Source organism: Trachurus japonicus, chromosome 7, assembly GCF_045865225.1.
Source record: "Trachurus japonicus isolate A0001 chromosome 7, Traja_1.0".
NCBI lineage: Eukaryota > Metazoa > Chordata > Actinopteri > Carangiformes > Carangidae > Trachurus > Trachurus japonicus.
This window is the reverse complement of record NC_140913.1, coordinates 25,124,885-25,147,637: the sequence shown is the minus strand read 5'-3', so window position 1 is coordinate 25,147,637 and position 22,753 is coordinate 25,124,885. Positions and strand designations below refer to the sequence as shown.

Sequence of the window (22,753 nt, the reverse complement as noted above, 5' to 3'; positions counted from 1 at the left end):
TCATCCTTCCATCATCCGTTTGCCATCATCTGGATTCATGATTATACAACTGTGGTATTTCCCGTTGACTAACACTGGAACTGTTAAACCACTTGGAATAATAACAGAGGCTCTCATAACATCTCAACAAAATGTTATCTCTGTTTTGACAGACAGGATATTGAATGACAGGGGGGTAAATACAGTGACAGGTGACAAAGACGTACAGGTGTTATAGAACGGGTTGCGTCGAGGTACGTCAGTGAGAGAGAGATCGGGAAGAGCTACACATCGATGAAGGCAACACGACGCAAACAGTAGGCAGCTTCAGCAGGAATGTCTCTGGCACTGATCTTGTTGGCATCGAGACGCAGCATTCTCAGCCTGGAGAAGTTTCTCCTGTCGTCTGTGCTGCAGAAACTTCTCAAGGAAAACTCTGAAAGACACAAGGGGAAACAATAAAGGAGGCTGAATGTTGTCTCACAGTGTGGCTTACTGTGAGTCAAGGCAAGCAGCAGTAAATGCATTCACATCACACAACGTTTCAGATCAAGTCTCAAGCTTTAAAAGAAGTCTAGATCAAAATCTGATATAGCCTACAGCCTGACTGTGTGACTGGCCAGTGTTTGAGGACAAATATAGAAATCAGCCCTTTATCTGTTTGCGTCACGCCTTCTCTCTGAGGTCACACATATTTTAATGCAGCCAAATTTACAATTTATATGTCCAATAAAGCTGTTGCCATGTACATTATTCTTGTTTCTGTGGTTAGACAACAGAAAAAATATGAAACAGTGACACAGACATGGCTCATTAAGACTACATATTAGTCTGCAGTCACTCCCAAGCCATATCCAAGCTGCGGCTCTGCACTGCAAAAATCCTGATGTTATCAATGTTACCTCATCAAGTTACAACACAAACATCTAAGACAACAGCCGTGCTGTGATTTTAGCTCCAACTACTTGTAAAATGAGCTCTCTTAGAGTGGCAGAATTTGCTTATTTTGTCTCTAACAAAACACAGCACCTCCGTCTAGCTAAGAAACTGCTGCTGTGCCTCTCTACCAATCACTGACAATGACAGGTCTGTATCTCACTCACATAACAGGGCAATAATCGCTGTAACTCTATAGCCATTTTTCTTTTTTTTTTTTAATAGTTGCTCGGTTTCTTGCTAAAGTACTAAAACGTCAGTAAAAGTGAAGTCAGTAAATGTAAATGTACTGTAACAGCAAATGTGCTAAGTTGGTGACACTGCTTGTTAAAGCAAATTCACTTATAAAGAGCAACAGCCAGTGGGGAAAACCAACCTCACGGTCGGTCAGTCAGTTGGTCAGTCGGTCAGTCAGTGATGGACGTTTGTGCTTATTGGTCTGGCCAAGGACTTGAGGATTGCAGTATGTTGCTCTTGGGACTTTTAAGTGCGTTTAACTTGGCTCTCACATTTCTGTGTCACTACTCTATTCTGGAGGCCACAGAAGTAAAGTTGAGTAACTCAGTCAGTGTTTTCTGGTTTTTGTTGTTTTCATTTTCATAAAATCTACTGTATGTTAGACTTTCTTGTAAATTGTTTATGGAGAACAGAGTGACAATGTATGGAGTCCTATGTCACAAAAATGTTCATTTAAAAAAAAAAAGAAGAAGAAAATCTATGTAATCATTAAAAAATAAAACACTAAATAAGCAAAAAATAAATGAATAAAAACATTTGTAAATGTGGAAATGACCAATTACATCTTTTACATACATTCCAAAATCATCATAATAGAGTACTTTATTTTTATGCATAAATGACTCATTTCTTCATTTATTTAATTCTTTATTTCATATACTATAATTTCTACCTCATCGTATTGCTTTGGCAAGAGCTTTGAACAACTTGCAGACATTTTGAATTGGGAGGTCTGTTTTAAAGTCACTGATGTTGGAGAGTCAAATCTAACTGCTCCTGGAGCCCCGCCCATAATCAAGGCATTTTTTGAATTTCCAGCTTAGAGCGCATCAGCCAAAACTGAGGGGTTTAGTTACTCTTTAATATACAAAAATAAATAAAAGTACCTGAAAAAGTCAATGAAAATGCTTGCAATTATCTTTTTATATTTGGTTATATGTCCTTATATTTCCACATTTTTTTTGTTTTTACTCTCTTTAATGACACACTAATGACTCCATACATTTCAGAAATTGAGAATCCTGCTTTTGCTGTGAACTGAGGGTCACAATTTGTCCACTTTGTTGAATATTAAGCCAAGGGCCTGGAAGTGATGTGGGTGTTGTGTCATCTTTGGTGTGATTTAGGGGTGTAATGATTTGTTTTAACAACAATTTGATTCGAATCACCATTCTTGGTTGTCGATACGATTCAAGGACAATATTGGTTCATTTAGAACGATACGACCTGATACGATTGAGTAACTTGAAATCAATTCAGTAGCTTTTCAGCCAAAAATTCAACTCATGTGACTGTAAAATAAATACCTGGATACTGGACAGTTTTCAAAGACAATGAGAAGGCAGCAGTTGTTCAAAGTTTGTCCACCACTGGCATGGTCCAGTAAAATAAAACAAAACTCATCAGTCACGTCACTGACAGTTTTTCTGGTCCACTTTGCCACCTTTTGGTGGGGACCATGTTATTTCTGACTTACTTATTTTATTATAGGACCAGTGGCTCAGCTGGTGTGCACGCAATAGATATGATCCTTTTTTTTTTTTTCCCACGGTACATCTTCGCATTTACTGTACGCACTCTCTGAACAAGCATTGGTCAACGTACAGTGGGTGAGAGCGTAGAGCAGTGTGCACCTTATCTCTCATGTTGGATTTCGCAGATATTTAATTAAAATATACGTCTAAATTCATAAATCTTGTATTCAGTGGGATACTTAAAGTTACCATCCCAGGCAGCTGGATTTAGGATTTTTTTTTTTCAAATTGCACAACTGATAAGCACCCACCCCCTCCGTCCAATCACGAATCACCAAAACTGTTAAATAGACCTTTGTTAAGTAAAACAGACCATTGCTAGGGACGCCGCTCTGATCGGAGTAGCACAGAGCAGAAGGATATTTACCCTATGTTTCATTTCATTGAACAGCTTGGAGATACAGTTAATGTGATGTTAGATAAATGACTTGTGGGAGAGTGAAGGCCCTCAAATCTGAAATAATAAACCAATTGCAATGTGAGACTACACCACTACAACTCCCATAAGCACTGCCTGCACACAGTGTTTGCTCATTGGTTCATTCGTGAAGCCTTTCGCCGATGTCACTGCTGACAGGGGGTCCCTGAGGTGAAGTGGTGCAGCTGTGGCGGCATATTCAAAACCCGGAGAGAAAACAATGAAAAAGAAAAGACTGCTCAACGAAAAGTGGAAGACAGGTCGAGAATGGTGAGAGAAAGGAATTAATGTAATGTTAATGTTAATGTCGTGTTATTTATTTGCCTTATTGGCCATCTGTCATCTGATGGACTCCATATGAACGCAGCATTAAGCACTTTAGACTTCCACTATTTTCTATTTTCCAGCAAAAGGTTACACTGGAGGACTGACAGTATGTGCCAGTGATGGAGTGCAGTCCCCATGACGGACCTGTACCATCGGTGCTGCTAGAAAAAAAAGAAAAAAAAAAAGATGGGGCTGCATCTCCAGCTGATTCACATGTAGCTCACCTGCAGCTGACCAAGCTGTCAGAGCCGCTGCTGTTCCTCTCTCTTTAGCCTGTACTTTGTAGCTAAGGCCCCTAATACTGTTATTTGAAGCGTGGAATGGCTTTTTCATGATTTCAACTTGGATCTGAAAAAAAAAAGGAAAAAAAAAAAAGGAAAACTTTTAATTAAAGAGACCCTGAGGAGTTTGCTTTTGGTTATAAGAGTCTCATATTAATGTGGATGAATCTACATTGCCCACAATTGTTAATGGGTCAATTTTTGATAAATATTTCGTTGTCTTTATAGTTATTTTGATATTATTATTTAGTGGGCGACTCGCCCAGCATTTCCTAGTTTCGGTTTCCCAGACGCTGCCCGGCGGGTCATGGGAATAATGCCGCCAGATCAGATCTGATCATCTTCGAACCTCCAGCTTTCATTCTTGATTAATGAAAACATTCTTGGTAAATGTTTTCGCTTTCAAATTTCACCATGCGTGCGGAGGCTAATGGGAAATGTAGTGTGAAAACAATTTGCTTTCAGAAACTCATCTTAGTCCCTTTAAAAAAAAATAAAAATGATTTTGTTTACATGACTTGTGCCGGCGACTTGTTGCTGGTTTACTGGTTAAAAAGGTTTGAAATCTAGTTTAAGTAAACTAGCATGCCATAGTCAGCTTCAATCATATCATAAACATAATTTCCCAACGACAAAATTGTGGCTAGTGAAAACACTGAGTGGCTAGTAACTTTGGGAAACCAGTAGCCACAGTGGCTGGTGAACAAAAAAGTTAATGTCAAGCCCTGTAAGACCGGTGCGTCAGTGCCAGTGGATCGTCGCGGACTCGCAAGTCAGACATTTGGCTCTCACGGACCGGATGTGGCCTGTGTCTTTATCATTAAAACTGCCAAAAAACAAACAAAAAAACACACACACACACACATCCATATAAAGTTTGGCGTGCTTAAATCAAATGTGCAATTTTCTAGTATCGATATAATCGATTGTTTACCATTTAAAACGATTTTAGATCTATATTTCGCCCGGAAGGCCAACTTGCTGAGCACGGATCATGTAGTTGGATCGTAGGAATATAAATCGATTAATCGATGTAGTAGATGAAGCATTACACCCCCAGTGTGATTGTGTATGCTAAAACCTCACATTAAAGAAATGGTGATGACAAAAAAAGAGAAATGTGAAGTTTTCAGGATCAGATCTATGAAATACAAGTGATGAGTGAGGTGCTGTTCAACATTATGAGTGGAAACAATATATGGGTGAACTGGTGCATGTATGAACTTAACTGTAATTCCAAAACACACAAGAAAATGGATTGAGATAAATCACTAGAGAGTTGGCACGCTGTCTTCACTGCAGTGAGAATGAGTAAAGCCTCTCTAAACCAAACACTTCGCCAACTAATAAACCATGTTTTGCACAATCCAGGGGATTGTGTTAGAGGGTCAAAATGCACAAAAGTTTAAACTTATCACTGAACTTTCTCCTGTTTAAGATCTGAGCATTAATCACCCTGTGAGATGTATAGCCTGTCCCAGTTTAAGAAATGTTTCACAGTTTGTTTTTTTTAAAAAGTGATGCATCCATACCTTTGATTTTATTGGCTTGTAAATAAAGGTTCTCCAGGTTTCTACTGACAACAGGGATCCTCTCCAGTTTATTGAAGGACAGATCAAGCTCAACCAGCGTGCTGATTTTGAAGACACTGGGTGGGAGTCCTTTATCTGTCAGTTTGTTATGAGACAAACGGACAAACTTCAGTTCAGGACACGTGGTGAGAAAGCCAGCTGGCACACTCTCTATGCTGTTAAAATCCAAGTAGAGCTGCTGCAGCTGCTCTGGGATGTTGTCAGGGACCTTCCTTAGCTTGTTTTTTCTCACATCCAGCATGGTCAGAGACTTCAAGCCCTTGAACAGACCTCCAAAATCCTCAATGACATTTGCTTGGAGCTGAAGGATAGTGAGGTCGTCCATGCCATCAAACGCATCTGGGAGGATTTTTGAGATCTTGTTGTGACCAAGTCGCAGATCCGTAATAGACTTGGGCAAATTAGAGGGCACACGGGTAAGCTCATTGTGATCCAGGAGCAGTCGGTCCAGCTTCTTCAGCTTGCTGAAGACGTTCTTACCTATCTTGTCTGAGCTGAGCTGGTTCTGAAACAACACAACCCAGACCAAGTTGGTGGCATTGTCAAACACTCCCTCCTGGATGCCTGTGATCTGGTTACGTTGCAGGTAGACATACTTTATGTGCGAAGGGACGTAGGGGACATGCTGAAGGTTGCGGCCGTGACAGTACATAGCAGTGGGGAAGTTTGGGGGGCAGTCACACTCCAGGGGGCAGTCCACGTCCTCGGTCTGCCAGGCGGTGTGCCATCGCCGCCCTCGCAGATGTGACAGCCATTGGAAGTGGTTGTAGCGCTGGCCGACACTCAGATCCACTACTCCCATAATGAGGAGGAGCACCACAGTCCGCATGATCACTGATGGAAAAAAATTTGATTTAAAGTTAATATGAAGTCACATTCAGCATATTTCATGATTCCAGAAACAGTAGTGACTGATTATATTAAACAATTTGCTAACAACACACTGTCTTCTCTTTGCGCTGTATCTTACAAGTAGAGTAGGTGCAGTACCTACCTGTTGGCTGATCAGAGACGATCCCTCCTATACCCTGCTCACGTTGCTTGTGTCTTCCTCAGACTGAGCAGAGTATGTTGTTGGAATAGAGTAAATACCCCCCCCTCTCCCCACAGCTGGAGCCCCAGCCACACAGTCTCATTGGAGCACATACGTTTTTCCATAATGCTATACAACATATAACCTCAAGCCATGTCAGTATCAATCCCATCTGTGAACTGGCACAGACATCTGCTTTTTAATAGCCCTGTTTTTTCTGACTGTGTCATTCCTTATCATTAGCACGGCCTGCCTAGCTGTTTATTGTTGTGTTGTTGAGGTTATGGGGCTGGTGGGGGGTCATGGTATAGAAAATTTAACGATCCAGACTAGACGCTGTAATTATGTTGTTCACTTATTACGAAACAATGCTGCGTTGTTATAGTTTAAAATGTAACACTGGAGTCGCAGCATATGTTTGCCTATTAGGTACTAGTATTTGTATGTTTCAACATGTACAAAGCATGACAAACCCTGTTATTTGTTCTCCCACATTCTCCTTAAACTTTTTTTTCTCTTTGCTTTCTCCTGTTCCTGCATGCTCCAGGTACTCACTATACTTTTGTCAATTACAGTCTTCAAGCTGTGGAGAAAGTTGCCATATGTTTGTGTCGATGCCGCCAGAGAAGAGCCATTAACATGCTGCAGATTGTTTTCAGAGTGGGCCTCGCCATTCATGTCGTCCACTGGAGCAGGAATTGGAGACAGAGTTTCATGAATTATATTTGTTTTCCCGGTCTGCTTCCCCTCTTTTCAGAAAAGGCAAAACAACATGCTGATTTGAAAATTGAAGTCAAACAGTGAGTGATGGACCTTAATCATGAAACAATTACATCCCCTTTGAGTAGAGAAGGAACCTGAGGAAACACAGATGGGACTCCTTTACACAAAGGGTTTGGCAGATTTTTAGTCACAGCACATAAAAGCAAGGCTAAATATGTAACAGTAAATACTCATTTCTTTCCCGAGTGATGTTATTCTAAACTATTCCTATCATTGCGTTATAAACGTGCTGTCAACATTAATTATAGATGGAAATCATTTCATACCAATTTATAGAGAGGTTGTAATTAGTGGGGAATATTAAAGTCTTAAGAAAAACTATTTTGATGTTGGATTTATCATCAAATGATCACAAAAGGTCAAAATCCCCCGATAATCCACTTAATACAAAAGACATTAATATTTTATGTCTGGCAAGACACGGTTGTTTTCTATGTGTGTGTCTCTACGAGAAAATCCGAATTAAAACAGGATGCAAATGCTGAAATTATTATCTCGTGATTAGAACATCATGTTTCAATCACTCAAATGAAATGTGGGCATCATTACGGAGCACAGCTTGCAGAGCCTGTATAGTCCCAGTTATTTCATACTACACAATAAAGGTTCAGCCTGGAGCTGTCCTGCTCTTGTGAGCTGTACCATAAAGGTAAATCTACCATAAAGGTAAACCTCTTGCCCTGGCTGAATTTAATGAGAAACTAGAAATGGAAGAGACTTTAATGAAAAAAAAAATGTTAATTTGGGACAGATTTGTTTGTTTTTACGCTAAGCTGAGCATGATCACGTTTAGACTTGAGCCAATGTTTCCTCCAGTAAAAGAAGTTGCAGATAATCAATTCCAAGGTCTCACACTGAGGCGCCCACCATCACCTCAAGACTTTTAAATTGATTTTTTTCTCTAACTGTGCAAATTAATTAAGGAAAATCTACTTGGCCTTCAGTCTTTAGTTGAAAATGCCATGGGCATTATGAATTATTCTTACGTAGCCACAAATACAATGGGCAATGAAGTGTTTTCCTGGAACCTCACTACGGTTTGTAATGTAATGAAGCCTTTATGAACAAAAGGAAGCTAATGGCAAACGCTGATTTAAGGGTAACATTCAAAGTCAAAAGTCTGTTGCCACTTTTCCTTTCCTCCATTCAATATTCAATAATACCCCCGATTTATTAGAAACATCTGACTGGTTGGTCATTAATTTGATTTTTGATGCTAATGAGGAATAGCAAACTGATCAAACAACAGGCAAAAACCACGGAGAACATCAAGGTATTTAATCCAGAGGAAGAGACAGACAGGATAATGGTGCGGTGCAACATTTTCCACCGCATTTCTCGTCACTACTCTCTAGATCTAAAGGTTTTTTACAGCTGTCGACTTTTCTTTCCATGGCGTTGACACAACAGCATTCATACGCTGCTTTGATATCACTGCTTTGGAAAAAATGAATGCTACACAAGCATGAAGAAGCAAGTTGGGACATCTGTCTCATAGGCATAGCAAACACGATTATGGCGATAACATGGCAAGTACATTTTAGATACTGCGGCTGCGCTACCACAATGTGGCAAGAAAAGTCCCTCGTTCTCTGGCAAAGAGAAATGCGTCTGACATTACTTGGGCACACAAAACAAAAGTTGTGGTTTCTAAAGATGAGTCATTTCATGGACAAGTATGAAAGACACCGGCAAATTTTCTCACCCCTGAAAACCTTGGGGCTAAAAATTAAATTTAAATAGTTTTCAGCACTGAGAACAGACTATAGTGCAAAGGACAATCAACAAACAACCCACAAGTTTGCAACAAAGCATAATTAAAAGGTTGTACTGAGCATGTATATTGAAATATTAATAATAATAATCATAATAAGCAGTACATATTTCAAAGTACGCTACAATAAGCCCTGGTACACAAACAGTATACATGCATTGGAAGAGTCCATAAAGCACATTTACTAAAATGGCTCCTTGCATCTCCTGCCTTCCAGTTTTGAGATTAAAATCATGTGAGGCTGACACATGGAAATGAAAACAGCTACAATGTATCACGAAGGCACTGAAAGCATTTTGTGTTCTCCTGAAGCTGCTCTTTCTCAAAAATGTTACGCAAGTGTGTTTGTGTGTCTGTGTGAGACAAAATACCTTTTAAAAGTCCTATTAAAGTCTTTATATTGCTAGCCTGGAGGTTGTGTGGCTGGGTTTTTACTTTTCTTTCTTCTCTTCAAGAGGAGAGGATTAGTTGAGTCTTCAATAGTTTTGATTTTTATTTGATCATAATCCACTCTCATCGTTTGCAGGGCATTAGTCATTTCCTCCTAATGACGACAACAACAAAAACAACAACAAAAATATCACTTTTATCAAAGACAACGAAGAACGATAGTCAACGTGCACATCCAGTTTCACATGGATTTCATGATTTAGTAACATATTCAGGAATGAAATATCAAAATTGAAAACTATACGCTGTTGTGTGCTGTCAAATTTTTCCCTGTTACTCAACCAACTCTCAATTTTCAACAGACAAATGCAAATCAAGCGGGTGACAGCTGTTTCCCTGCATGTAAAGCAATAGGTCCAACCTGCAAAACTTTCTTTGACGACATCAAAGCTGCTCGTACCTTTTAAAGAAGTAGCAAAAAAGTTACATGTGCGAACATCACCAGCACTGACCTTAACTGTCTCCCAGGCATCTTGTTCCTCGTGCAGCACATGGCTGGTGTGAAGAGGCGTTTGTGGGACCTCGACCGACCGCTACAGGGTTAAGAGAATACGGTGCTTACCAAATCTCAGCAAAATTGCTCTAAACCAGTAGCTGCTCAAACAGATTGAAGCCAACAGGGAAAGTCTTACGTTAATCCAGGGATGGTTCATGAACTCTGTGATGCTCATTCTCTGGGTGGGCTCAGTTTTCAGTAAGTGGCGGATCAGTTGTTTGGCTGAAACAAGAAATCATCGACATTATCTATTACTATTCATCCCACATGCATTACAGTATCGCTACCATTATCTTGGAGTAGCTGTAAATACATGGTGCTACTGTTTCCAAGAGTAATCATTCTAATTCCTATGAAAACATGTCACCTTAAATAAAACTGGAACATTTGCATTTTCTGGAAAAAATGACATGAGACAAAACATTTTTAAAGATTTTTTGGCATTTTTTGTTACATGACAGTGCTTTATGTGTAAACTATAGGTGACGTATGAACCTGTTCACCAGTTGCAGTTTTGTAGCTTTAATAGCCTACAGTACATTTTACATTATCATCATGTTTTACTCATTTCCCATAGAACCAATAAAAAATCATTTAAAATTGATTATTACAGATTATACCAAAATTGCTTAAAGGGACAGTATGTAGCTTATTTGGCTTTTTATTAGCAAAAGTCAAATATTGCTTTCATAATACGTATTTACCGAAGTCTAATCACAACCGCATACAAATGAAAGCTGCCTCGTAGCTCAGAATGAGTTGTTTACAAATACACAGGCGGCGGTGTACCCACGGGAGGCTGTCATGTTGCATCGCCATCTTTGAATACGGCACGCGAAAGCAGACAAACCTGGCTCAAACGCACTATTGAGTGTCTGTGCTTGTGCCCCCGGACGATGATCGACGTAGTTGTTTTTGTTTTTTTCTGCCGTTACAAAACACTCACGGTGCTAGTTAGCATTATCAGCTAGATCTTACAATGTTGAACTGCTCTTAAGTGCAGCCAAACACCAGGCTGAAGAGAGAGGAGCAGCAGAGGCTCCTCTGACAGCTGTGGAGCAGCAGCTGAACTGCGTCCTTGTTTTCTTTTTTCTTTCTTTTTTTTTTAGCAGTGCCGTTGTTACAGCTGATCATACCGTATCTAGTACATTGTCCTCTGACCTTCCTTCATGGGACCACACTGCATAACTGGCACATCCTGTGTAACTTTTTGCTGTGAAATATGACTGAAGGCACGAGTGGAAGTCTGCACGTGTGTTAAAAAAATAATAGGCCTAATGATAAAAAACGACAGTAACTGGTCAAAGATATTGTTAGCAGTAAGTTTGCAAACGTGTTTGTCCTCGGCGGCCACTGTCACTTTGCCGACCGGAGGGGTGAGCGAGTGAGCGCTGCAATCTAGAATCTGAATGCTGGATGTCACGGTTTAGCCCCAATACTACATACTGAGGCTTTAATGTTAACTTTGGAGCCATGTTTCTAACTACAACATGTGTAGGACAAATGGCATGTTGCAAGAAGAAATAAATGGTAGAGTAGGATTTTAAAAAATTGTGATTGATGATAAACGAAAATGACCAAAAATGAAAGGCATGCCAGGGTTAAGAAAGAAAAACAGAGAGTACAGTAGAGACCATTTTAATATGCTTCTCTCTCACCTTCCTCAGACACATCAGACCACTCTGGGTTGGGGAACTCATACTGTCCGTTACGTATTCGTCTTTTCATCCCTGGGGATATCGCGAGACCATGATGTGAGAAAAAAGGAGGGTATCCACAAAGTCTGTCAGACAGAAATGCAAAGAAAGACTTAATGACCAGCAGCAAACACACAGAAATGGTTCAGTGTGAAAGACATGAAAGTAATAAAATTGAAGACAATACACCACACTGATCCACTTACAGGATATACATGATGACACCCACAGACCACATGTCACAGGATCTGTCATACTTCTCTGGACCAAGAACTTCTGGAGCTGCCAGACCGTCAAAAGAAATTATCTGAATTGGACTGGAGATTGTTTCTGTTTCACTTTTAAGGTCTTATTTAATCTATAGGACAGATGACTGCAAAAAAAAAAAAAACCCACAAAGAAGCAGGTCATTAAAAAGCAGTAATACACAGGGTTTTCCAACTGCTTCACAGGATGTAAACTCTCATAACCCACATCAGCCTTGTCATTTTCCCCAGGAGGAAACTGCAGTATTTGCAGTGTATTTTATAATACAATGTTCCCTCAGGGGAAAGCACCAAACAACTGGTCCAAGAATGTTTGAAAAATAAATATGTGGCAAAATGTGATGATTAAAAATCAGGTCATTAAAAATTTGACACAGTCAAAAAAAAAAAAGAGCCAGTTACTTCTACACTGCAAGCGAACCTCTTGGAGGATGTTATACAACAAACACAATCTATTTCAACACATATATTGCTCTTGTCCATATCCAAAGCATTATTCAAACATTCACAGTGTAAGATGGAAAAAGTATGTAAATCTCTTGCCTAATGGCACGTACAGAATAGTCTGATCAGTTAAACCAGATTGGAGATGTGGAATAAAGCAACTTTAATTTATTTTTGGTAGAAATATCAAAAAACAAGCGATATCAGATTAGTTATGATCAAAAATTACTGATTTATATGAAGAAAGTTCTGTGGTCACTTCCCCTAAAAACAGGAATCCAGATAAGATAACTCCTAAAGCGCAACACAGAATGATCAGTGAAAGAACTATACAACTATATCAGATCAAGACTTAAAAGGAAGCACTGCAGCTGGTGGGCATCTGTGTTGTCTACCAGTCAAAGTCTACCAGGTGTAAATGTGCATGGAGAATGATGATCACATATTGAACATTTCTGAATTGTCTTGGCAACACTATGTATAGAATTGCATACCAACATGAAAACATAATCCCAAAGGTGAAGTACATCATAATTTGGGGCTTTGCTGCCTTCGGGCCTCGACAGCTTGACATGTACAAGAGGAAACATGAATTTTCAAGCTTATCATGGTCTCTTGCAGGATAATGTCGAGGGAGCTGTTCATCTACTCTAACTCAGTAGAGACTGGCTGATGCAGCAAAGCATCAACTCTTAACATCAAAATAAATCCACTAAATCTTCAACAAAATGACTTCAAACTAAGAAAGTCCACCTGTTGCAGTGACCACACAGCACAGGCCTTAATTCTGTTGAGATGAATGCAAAATTACCTGAAGAGGGCTGAGCTGAAGCAGCTCTAAGTTCATCCATAACTCCTCCCGACTTTTCAGGAACTCACATAACTGTGACATTTAAACACTACTGACTTTATGTAGAAGAAAGGTTGTTATACAGATATAACAAATGTCTGGACCAGTCTGGGAAATACACTGTGTGTAAGGCAAGACTCCCCTTGCCTTGCACTTAGCAGAAAGTGAGTCAATTACATCTGTGCAGTAAATGTGAAACCACATCGGTGGCGGTTGGTCTTACCAACGTAGTAGGGGGTAAAACATGGTGTAGCCAATGAGTTTAATGTGGTGATTTCTTTGGCAAATCCAAAATCAGTCAACTTGAGGAGTGCATCTGTTCTTTTGGAGGTGTACAAAAGGTTTTCTGGCTGAAACAAGTAAGTAAGAGAGAAAGGTCATAAAAAACAGAGTTCTGTTGATCAACCACACAAAAATAGCAAACAGAAATAGAAACACATTTTTAAAAAACCACACACATTAACCTAAAAAAGATATTATTTTATCCAATTATATCAATATCAATGATTTAGTAGAATGGTTTTAATTTTGTTATTTGTCTCTGTGTGATATCTGTTGCTATGTATTGTTTTTTCTTTTCATAGTTTATTAGAGTTTAGTTTATTGGTAGAACATCTTGTTCCGTGCGCCTGAACAAATATTAATCTCAAATCCCCAGTCCATTAGGATGTTCAAACTTTTCTGAACTAATTTCTGTAATTTTCAACCAGTAGAAATCAAAGACACCAAAGCTGGTCTGATGTAACCCCACCTGAAATAGGTTTGGGCAGATGTGTTGGAAATGAATTGCAGCATGAAGCAGTTTGGTGTGACAGTGAGATCATGGAGCCCTGCTTTATTTAAAAAAGAGCAAGAGGAGAGGGTCTCCACACCAGATAGTTGGACCAGTCCCAGCCTGGTCAGATGCGAGCATGAACTGATGAAGCCTCTTGGATGAGAGGTGAAACGTCTTCCTAGACAAATAACCAAGTCCAGTTGCTTTCGATTTAAAATTCCTTTGAGATACTATGACCTGGACAAATGAAAATATGCACAGGCTTATCACAAGAGAGACTACAGTACAATATAGGACAGGTTTGTGTTCAAGTTTGGCTGAGCTGGGAGAAGACATAAATTGGTTCAAGTTCTGATGCCACAGATTGTTTAAAGGAAATGCAACTTCTTCAAAAACTCAAACATCTTGTGAGTCCTTCAGCTTCCATGTCAACAGCAAATGGAGTTGCTCGCTGAAGATCAGAGTTACACACGCAATAAGGAGCTCACAACAGGCACTGGAAGGTCTGTCAATGCTGGACAGAGGTGTTGCCCACCATGTGCGATGACTGAGGGGCTCACAGTTCACTGTTGGGACAGAAACTCTCAGAAGTCACTCTCAGCCAAAAAAACAAAGCCAGCTATGGGGGAATAAAATGTTTTGAATTATAGCAAGCTGTTATGAATGAAGACTTCCAATGGAAGGCGTCAATTGCCTTAAACTTGGAGGGGCTAAGCCTAATCATAGCCACTTCACATTTGCAAAACATCCCAGTTCATGCCGAGGGTCACAGTCCAAATGAAGCCAAGAGAACCAAATCATCTGCAAACAGTACAGAGGAAATTCTGAGGCACCAGAACCGAGACAGGCTCCTTCCTCAGGCTGCACCTTAAGATCCAGTCCATGAAAAACTATAAACAAGGAACGTGTTTGACTTCCTTTCGAAAGCACAGACACAACTCTCACTTTGGTTATTCAGGGACCGGATAGCTTGAAGCAATATCCTCAAACTCCGTGCTTCCGCAGCACCTCCTAAAATATCCCACAAGAGACCTGGTCCTAAGTCCACAAAGCACATGTAGCCTAGATAGTAAACTTCCCATGGTCTCTCATGTAGCCATACCAGGCCGAAGAGCCGGTCAACTGCATCACACACCCTAAATCCGAGGTTTGACAATCAGACAGCGGCTCCTCTCCAGCACCCTGGCTTAGGCTTTCCCAAGATGGATGAAAAGTCCAATTGTAACTGGCCAATTGGCCAAAACGGGCTGGGGAGATTATGTTCCTTATTTGGCATAAGGCATTAGGATCTCCCAGGAGGAGCTGGAAGACATTCCTGTGTAGAGGGATGTCTGGATGATTTTACTTGACCTGTAGCGACCCGACCTCATACGAGCAGCACAAAATGGATGGATGTTATGCATGAAATTGCTCAATGTTTCGCAGTCTATGTACCTCCAAGAAAAATCTCACACAAGCCATGTGAGAAATATGAAGTCACAGACAGGCACACTGATTTACAGACAGAGAAAATCTGCATTTGTTTATGTTTAAAAAGCAAGTCCAGATGTTTACTTTAGCACCATCAAAGAACATGAAAACTGAAAATCTAATATTATTTTGTTCCAGTTATAAAATACTTTTCTTTTCTTTTTTTTAATTAAATTTGATTACGGTGAAGCTACAGAAATAATGCAGTAGTAGTACAAAGAATTGCAGGATTATGGAATTTATATCTGAGGGTCAAAAAAATAAAAAGTTTGAAGCATTCAAAGTAGAGCTATAGCTATAGCACTTTGCCAAGTCCCATTAATTAATTATTAATCAGTTGTTATAATAGAAGTTTCGTCATGAAGAGAGAGACAGGAAATGGGAGGCAGAGAGAGGGGGGGATGACATGCAGCAAATTACCACCTGAGTCAGGATTTGATTTGGGCCGGCTGCAGCGAGGACTATAGCCTCATGAATCTCTTAAGGGCGATCTCTCAAAAGATCTGTACATTTCATCTACAGAAATAGTCCTCATTTTTTGTTTTTCTATTGCAGGCTATGTCCAAGACACACACACAGTGACGAGGACGTATTACCTTTATGTCTCTGTGAGCAATATTGTTGGAATGCAAGAAAAGTATGGCTTCTCCTATACTTTTCATGATGTCTGAGGCCTCTGAATAACAAGGAAGCAGAGGAGAGACAGAGAGAAAAAAAACATGGACAGGAGCCAACACATAAAAAATCTAGATGGTGCCGTACAGTACATTCAACGCAACATAATTATGTTACCTTGATTTTGCTTTAGAAAACAATTATTGTGTCCTCTTACCTCTTTCTGTAAATGCATGGTTTCCTTTGTCTTGGATATGGCTGAACAATTCACCCCCATCCATACTGAAAATTAAAAAAGAGAAATATTTTCACTGTAAATGTATAAGGGTAGAGTATGTTCAATAATTTACTCTTCGACATCGTATTTCCTCTTTGTTCAGTCAAGTGCAAAGGTGATGTGACAGCAGGAGCACAAGGCTGTCTAAAGGCTATATACTTCCATTGAATTCTGAGGTTGAAAGCAGACTTCAAATACAATATTATTCTGCTTTGGTCTGTAACCAAACAGTTATGTTAATAACTGATTATTCTGTTCTTTTTCAACTAATTTGGTGGAGAAAAAAAAATTCCATCTTTGACCTGCTTGATATTTAGTTTGATATTAAAAAAGAGGGAAGAAAGACAATTATTGTTAAATCAGAATGTTATTTTTGCTTAAAAGATGTCATTCTTATTATATTTCCAGTCAAATAGATATCACCTTTGGACTATTCAATCAAGACATCATATTGATTGTATCATATCATCATCAGCTTCAAGTACAGTCAGTATTGTGCTGTTATGTCTTAATATATTCTAGACAAAGCAGCCTTTTCCTGCTTTTTATTACCTACTGCCCTGCAGTGCTGTGGAAACTACTCACCTCCGCTGGTGCTTATTAAAAAAGAAGCTGGCTCCACCATCACACAGAGCAACTAATACAAGCCACAACTCCCACGAGCCACTCAAAGACAAACAACGTCTAGAGTAAATCTACTTTTGTCAATATATACCATCACACAAACATTATTAGCTAACACACCACTCCATTACAATGAGGAGGCACTTTGTGCCCTGGTAGACATTCTCATAAACATCTATGATGGGCACAATGTGGGGGCAAGGTGACGCCCTCCAGTGGAGCTCCACTTCTCGTCTGGCCTCTGGACAGTCCTGCAGCATCTGGAACATGATGGGAAAAAACTGATATGAATCATTCAGAAAGCATAGTGAGATTTCAGCTCAGCTTTGGTCATGTAAAGTTGCTCTCACTGGGAATAGACCTTTTCCACGGCAGCCATTTTGACATGAGATAGTAGGACAATACAGGTGTTACCAATGATACTAATTAAGTTTCCATTCCATTCAGGCCAAACAGAGTCAGGGTGCTGCTATTGTGCATGTTGACTCTTTACAAAAGCTCTGCTACAAAAATGGAACAGAACCTTAATTACTATCATTGGTAACACCTGTATTTGTCCTACTATCTCATGTCAAAATGGCTGCCATGAAAAAGGTCCTATCATATTTTTTTGTTTTTATTGAATTTGGCTAACAGCAGCATTTCACCTCGCCCCAGCTGCAAATGGAGCTGTTCTGTGTCAGTTACTGAATTAGGTGATGATTTTGATTGAAATTAATTATTTTGATAATTGTACACTTAAAGCAGGAGTAAGCGATCTGGTGGTTTTGGCTAACTTCCTGTCAGCCGATGGAGTTAGCAGTCCCCGCCCTCGTCCCTGCGTCACCACATTCACGTGCATCCCTTGGCTGCACACACAGAGAGGACCGCCCCTTTATGCCGTTCTCTCTCCTCATTGGATAAAGGTTGTAGGATACAAGGAAAGTTTTCTCCTCAGCTTACAGCAGAGCAGAGTGACTGACAGACCCGTGTTTCAGACCAAACACTCTATAAGTGATTGCCGTCGGAAGATAGAACTATTTAAGACTTAATATATTCCGCTTACTTCTGCTTTAATTTAAATTTCAAAGGAAATTGACAAATATTTGCTCAAGCTTGTCAAATGTGAAGATTTAATCCTGTTCTGATAATATCGTAGTGAACTAAATATCTAACGGATGTGGGTTGTTTCTTAGGACAAAATGAGTCATGGAGTCATCACTCTGGGCTTAAGGAACTTATACAAGACATCTTTTCACTCTTTTGCAACATTTAATAGACATAATTAATCAAGAAAAGAATCCAAAGATTACTTGATGATAATTAGTTGCAGCCCTTGTTGCAATTTAGCTCTTTGCTGATCATTACCACCAGCAGGTGGTTTATTATATGAGCCTGTCTGTTTTCATTTAAACTTGCCTGTTATGGGTTAGAGACTGCACATGATGTCTGAGTAATTAACTGCGAGTATTTGGCCTCTTTGGGGCTAAACAAATGTCTCTTAATTTCAACATAATAGTGTATATTTACATATATATATATATATACATATATTTACATATCTACTTTTTTATTTAGGTTTAAGATCGATCAGTTATTTGGTAAATGTGTAGAAGGATTATTACAATAATCTACAATAATCTGAATCCTCTTACTCAAAAACTAAAAATAATTGTCTTACATCACAAGATGAAATAAGTGAAAATCCTACAGAGCAGTGCAAATGAAATGTGTTCAGTTGCACTGCTCATCTCAAGGATGCAAATTAACAATCTTCTCTCTTTCAGTGGACCTCACATTGAGATTCACTGTGGTACAGCTGGTAAAGCTCATTTATGCTGAAGACACTTAGTTATAGTTCACTGAATTCAGGGCTGTCTCGTCAAAGTTAACTCAGCATGTAAACCTTGCAAATAAGGTTGTTAATAGTCACACTACAGGAGTGCTTTCTTCTCAATAAAAATGCCTAACACTTGAGACATTGCTCTTCATAAAAAAAAAAGATGAACCATCTGAAGTCATAAATATTTGGTGAAGCACAACGTTGGTCTTAAACAAACAAAGGTCAAATGAAAAGGTCATCTGCTCGTTCCTCCGCTTTGTTTCTCTTCCTTCAAGCACCTTCACAGCAAGCTGAGAGTGTGCTTTCTGCCTGTACCCCACCATACGTCATAATCTCTCAGTCATCTCAGGCCTCTCACATGAAGCTACTTTTAGACACAGGCATGTTCCCCTCTCTCTTTCTGGCTGGCAGCATTTGGATAGGAAAATTTAACACTCCTCTCTCAAAACAGGCACCTGAACATGTCAGGCCAGAGGCCAGAGCAACTGGATAATGTATAATTTACAAACTCCAGAATAGAAATTAGACCCTGAACCCTGAAATTAGAGCCATTTTTTATGTGTGAATGGGTAAATGCCAGAAAGATCACAGGTTTCTATGAGAAAAAATCTGCAAATCACATCTGAGCACCAACATTGACCCTGGCCCTTGAACTTTGGGACCCTCAACTCTAACTCTACAGTAAACACTGCCTGTCACTGCAAATGCACCGAGCAGAGCAGTTTCTGTTTAGCTGGATAAACATCACACATGCCTAAGCAATGACCAACTGATCCCAGATGAATATAGTATGGTTATCTCTATTCTTCTGCTATTGGCTAAAAGTCACTGCCACTAGGAGTAGAAGGAGGAAACACTCAGACTTTCTAAAACCAAAGTTTAGAAACAAGCATCTGTTAACTTTCCATTTGGTTTGAAGCTCCAAATCCAACTTTGTCTGCACTCCTTGTTTGTTTGTTATGACAAACTTGAGAGAACGCAGAAAAGCTCAATTAAAAGGTTGTTGCCATGAAGTTACCAATACAGCCAGCCTTTTTTCAGGCTTCATGTGTTTTTAAGACTTGTGAGAAAATGATTCTCTAAAAACTGGCATGTAGATGAAGGGGATAAATATAGCCTAATTAAAACTCTTCCAATTCATTGTCCCTAGACCTGTGATGGATTGTTGTTGTTGGTCAAATTAATTTGGCTCACTTGGTGGTTAAAATCAAACCAATATGCAGGAAGTTTTCACCCTGTTGTTTAATTATCTGTTTAATGTTCAAGACGGCGTGGAGGTAATTGCAGTTGCCAGGTATGATGTGACGGGTTCCAGCTCCTGTCAGCAAATGATCCGAAACATCCCTCTGACTTAAAAATACGGAAACATCCTCTGAATGACCTCGAACACATGACTTGATCGATACCATGAACCAAAATCAAATATAGCCTAGAGGATGTTCCGCACTTAAAGCAGAAGTAAGCGATCCAGTCGTTTTGGCTGACTTTTTGTCAGCCGATGGAGTTAGCAGCCCCCGCCCTCGTCATGGATCTATTGGTCCTCGTCCCTACGTCACCACATTCACGCGCATCCCTTGGCTGCACACACAGAGAGGACCGCCCCTTTATGCCGTTCTCTCTCCTCATTGGATAAAGGTTGTAGGATACAAGGAAATATACAAGAAGTTTTCTCCTCAGCTTACAGCAGAGCAGAGTGACTGACAGACCCGTGTTTCGGACCAAACACTCTATGTAAGTGATTGCTGTCGGAAGATAGAACTATTTAAGACTTATATTAACACAAAAATATCGCTTACTTCTGCTTTAACACAAATATTCTGCTTACTTCTGCTTTAAACACTACAACATGCCCTACTGTCGCTGGGCAAATGAACTTTGCTATTTACTTAACACAATCAAAAAATAAATCTGTTTATTTCTGGCAAAGAAAGTATCAGTTGTCCTCGCTCACTACATTAGAGTCACTCACTCCATACTAATTTCCCTTCCAGATCATGTCATGTCATAACAGGTTTCCTTAAAAAAATAATTTGAATGAAAACAATTAGGCTATATGCATGGGTTCCTGTGGTTTGTATAAACAGAATGATTACATGCTTTTACAGACAAAAAAAAAAGTTTTAATAAGTTTTGGATTATTTTATAATAAAGTGAGGATATCTTGGAAGATATTCTTAAAAGTTGTCATTTTCAAGTTCAAAGCTATACTTCACATGACCTGAGGCATTCAATGTATTTATAAAGGGCCAAATAAGTCTAGACCACAGTCTATGGTCTAGACTAGACAAACATCAAAATTCATGAGGAAAAAGTATCCTATTGTGTAGAGTTGCAGGATTTTGCAAGATTCCATCATAAAGTAGGCTATATAAAAGTTGTAAAACATTGGTGAGTTGGCAAGAAAATACAGATTTACAGTGTTTACCTTGAGTGCAAACTTTTCTCCACTGTCTTTGTGGAATATTTCCAGCACTCTGCCGTTTATCCCCATCCCGAGAACCTGACTTGATACGCGGTACTGGTCTGTTACGACATTCCGTCTCATCTGAAGAGGGCTGTTCAAAGGCTTCACGATAAACTGTGGGAAGGACGCACAGTTCAGGTTGGACTGTTGCTGCTGCTGCTGCTGCTGGGTCGGAAAAACCGGCTGGTGCTGATTCGACATCTCATCTAACAGCAGTTCACGTGAGAGGGAGACAACTGGGATGAACAGGTGCGCCTCTGGTTCGGGTCTCAGTTGCACAAAACACCAAACACTTGGCTCTGGTTGTCCTTGTGTGATAGCCTATTAGCCCACCGCTTACAGGGACAGCTCGTCAGCCCAAGTCCTCCAACAAACCAACAGGTGTCCGGTCGGTCGGGTCGGGGTCACTGTCCACCTGCTGGGTTTCCTGCGCAGCCTTGGCACGGACTTCGCACCGCGTGCTATCACTCAATGAGTAGAGTTACATTGATGATTTAATGGATAAACAAATGGCAAAACTTCCGGCCCGACATGGAGGGCGTACAAGCATCGCTGCACCACAGTCGAGCAGCAGGGGCGTGGATTGAGGGGACTGACTGGGGGGCACTGCCTCTGCCACCCTGCTGCCACCCCCTGAAAATGGCCCCAACTTCTTATTTATTTTAGTCTATGAAGCCAGATTTCTTTCTGATAAACGTGACTCTTTCACGTATTGCATATCAGGGCTCACTTTATAAATCTGAATCCCTTTATTTGGATAAAGGGATAATTCACCCAAAATTCAAATTTCTTTCTTTTTTTTAAATCTGTTTATTTGACTGGGACAGCGCACATCAATGTACATATAAGAAACATGTAAATGTGCCGGATTATAGCATCGATGCTAATTTCCATCCGGAGTCCCAGAACATAAAAACAATACAGTAACAGGGGAACACAGTTATATACATGACATGACGAAGTAGACAACAAGGTAAAAAACAGGTCAGATAATCAGGCCAGTAATGCAACCTGGACAGTTTGGGAAATAAAGTGCAAAGTGCAAAGTGCTGGGCCAAAGTGACAGGTGCTAAAGTGCAGGAGTACATGGGTACCAAGTTGTATTGCACGGTGCCCTAAAGTGCACTCAGTTTAAAGTGCCAGGTGTATTGCATTGCATAGCGCATCGGATTAAAGTAAAAGTAAAAATTAAAGAATGACATGGTATGTTATCAACATAGCAACTAAACAATCTATCCATCCATGAAATTTCACTCATTTTCTACACACCCTCATGTCGACTAAGGGCTGGGAGAAGTTTCAGAGTCCTCCGTGCCTTCTCTGAGTTACAGCGGGGCTCCGCGCAGCACTGCATTGCCATATGACGGTAGCGAACGGGGCTCACTTTTATTCATCCAAAAAGACACCAAAAAACATCCAAATACCTCCATACTGCTCGTCTGTAATGTCCCTCTTGTATTGAAGCCCCAACATGAGAAATTGTTCCTTGTCTATATTTTAAGCTTGTTTGTAGCGGAAGTTCCCAGTGTCCCAGGTCACAGCTCCGCCGGTGCGCGATTTGCACCGACACAGGCAGAGCAGTGATCTGAGACACTGGGAGCTTCCGCT

General features: G+C 40.0%; 4 protein-coding genes across 4 annotated transcripts in view; 2 read left to right on the top strand and 2 right to left on the bottom strand.

Annotated features, from left to right (window-relative positions):
* rbm39b (RNA binding motif protein 39b) overlaps positions 1-22,753 on the top strand; it is a 115,567-nt gene that overhangs the window by 5,128 nt on the left and 87,686 nt on the right. The gene's annotated exons all lie outside the window — the stretch shown is intronic.
* On the bottom strand, positions 130-6,254 carry fmodb (fibromodulin b). The gene is made up of 2 exons (XM_085782327.1): positions 5,246-6,254; positions 130-415 (listed from the first exon to the last, which is right to left on the bottom strand). The coding sequence occupies exons 1-2, from the start codon at positions 6,132-6,134 to the stop codon at positions 264-266; spliced, it is 1,041 nt and encodes a 346-aa protein (XP_085638453.1). The 5' UTR covers positions 6,135-6,254; the 3' UTR covers positions 130-263.
* On the bottom strand, positions 8,385-21,778 carry mapkapk2b (MAPK activated protein kinase 2b). Its single transcript, XM_085782309.1, has 10 exons — positions 21,107-21,778; positions 16,980-17,119; positions 16,176-16,240; positions 15,940-16,019; positions 13,322-13,448; positions 11,745-11,820; positions 11,500-11,624; positions 9,978-10,063; positions 9,798-9,878; positions 8,385-9,439 (listed from the first exon to the last, which is right to left on the bottom strand). Exons 1-10 carry the CDS (start codon positions 21,344-21,346, stop codon positions 9,299-9,301), a joined length of 1,161 nt encoding a protein of 386 aa, XP_085638435.1. The 5' UTR covers positions 21,347-21,778; the 3' UTR covers positions 8,385-9,298.
* The window catches only part of eif2d (eukaryotic translation initiation factor 2D), a 15,181-nt gene continuing 13,799 nt past the window's right edge, over positions 21,372-22,753 (top strand). Inside the window, exon 1 of the mRNA XM_085782308.1 lies at positions 21,372-21,394. Coding sequence (XP_085638434.1) covers positions 21,387-21,394 — 8 coding nt within the window. The 5' untranslated portion in view covers positions 21,372-21,386. The remainder of the gene's footprint in view (positions 21,395-22,753) is intronic.

Excerpts from the sequence above, each read along its gene's own strand:
- fmodb (XM_085782327.1), bottom strand. The coding sequence starts at position 6,134 with ATGCGGACTGTGGTGCTCCTCCTCATTATGGGAGTAGTGGATCTGAGT. Across the intron at positions 416-5,245 it reads ACAAGCCAATAAAATCAAAG|AGTTTTCCTTGAGAAGTTTC; the intron begins GTATGGATGCAT and ends TGTGTCTTTCAG.
- mapkapk2b (XM_085782309.1), bottom strand. The coding sequence starts at position 21,346 with ATGTCGAATCAGCACCAGCCGGTTTTTCCGACCCAGCAGCAGCAGCAG. Across the intron at positions 16,241-16,979 it reads CTCCTCATTGTAATGGAGTG|TATGGATGGGGGTGAATTGT; the intron begins GTGTGTTAGCTA and ends TTTAATTTTCAG. Across the intron at positions 11,625-11,744 it reads GGTGTCATCATGTATATCCT|ACTTTGTGGATACCCTCCTT; the intron begins GTAAGTGGATCA and ends TCTGTCTGACAG.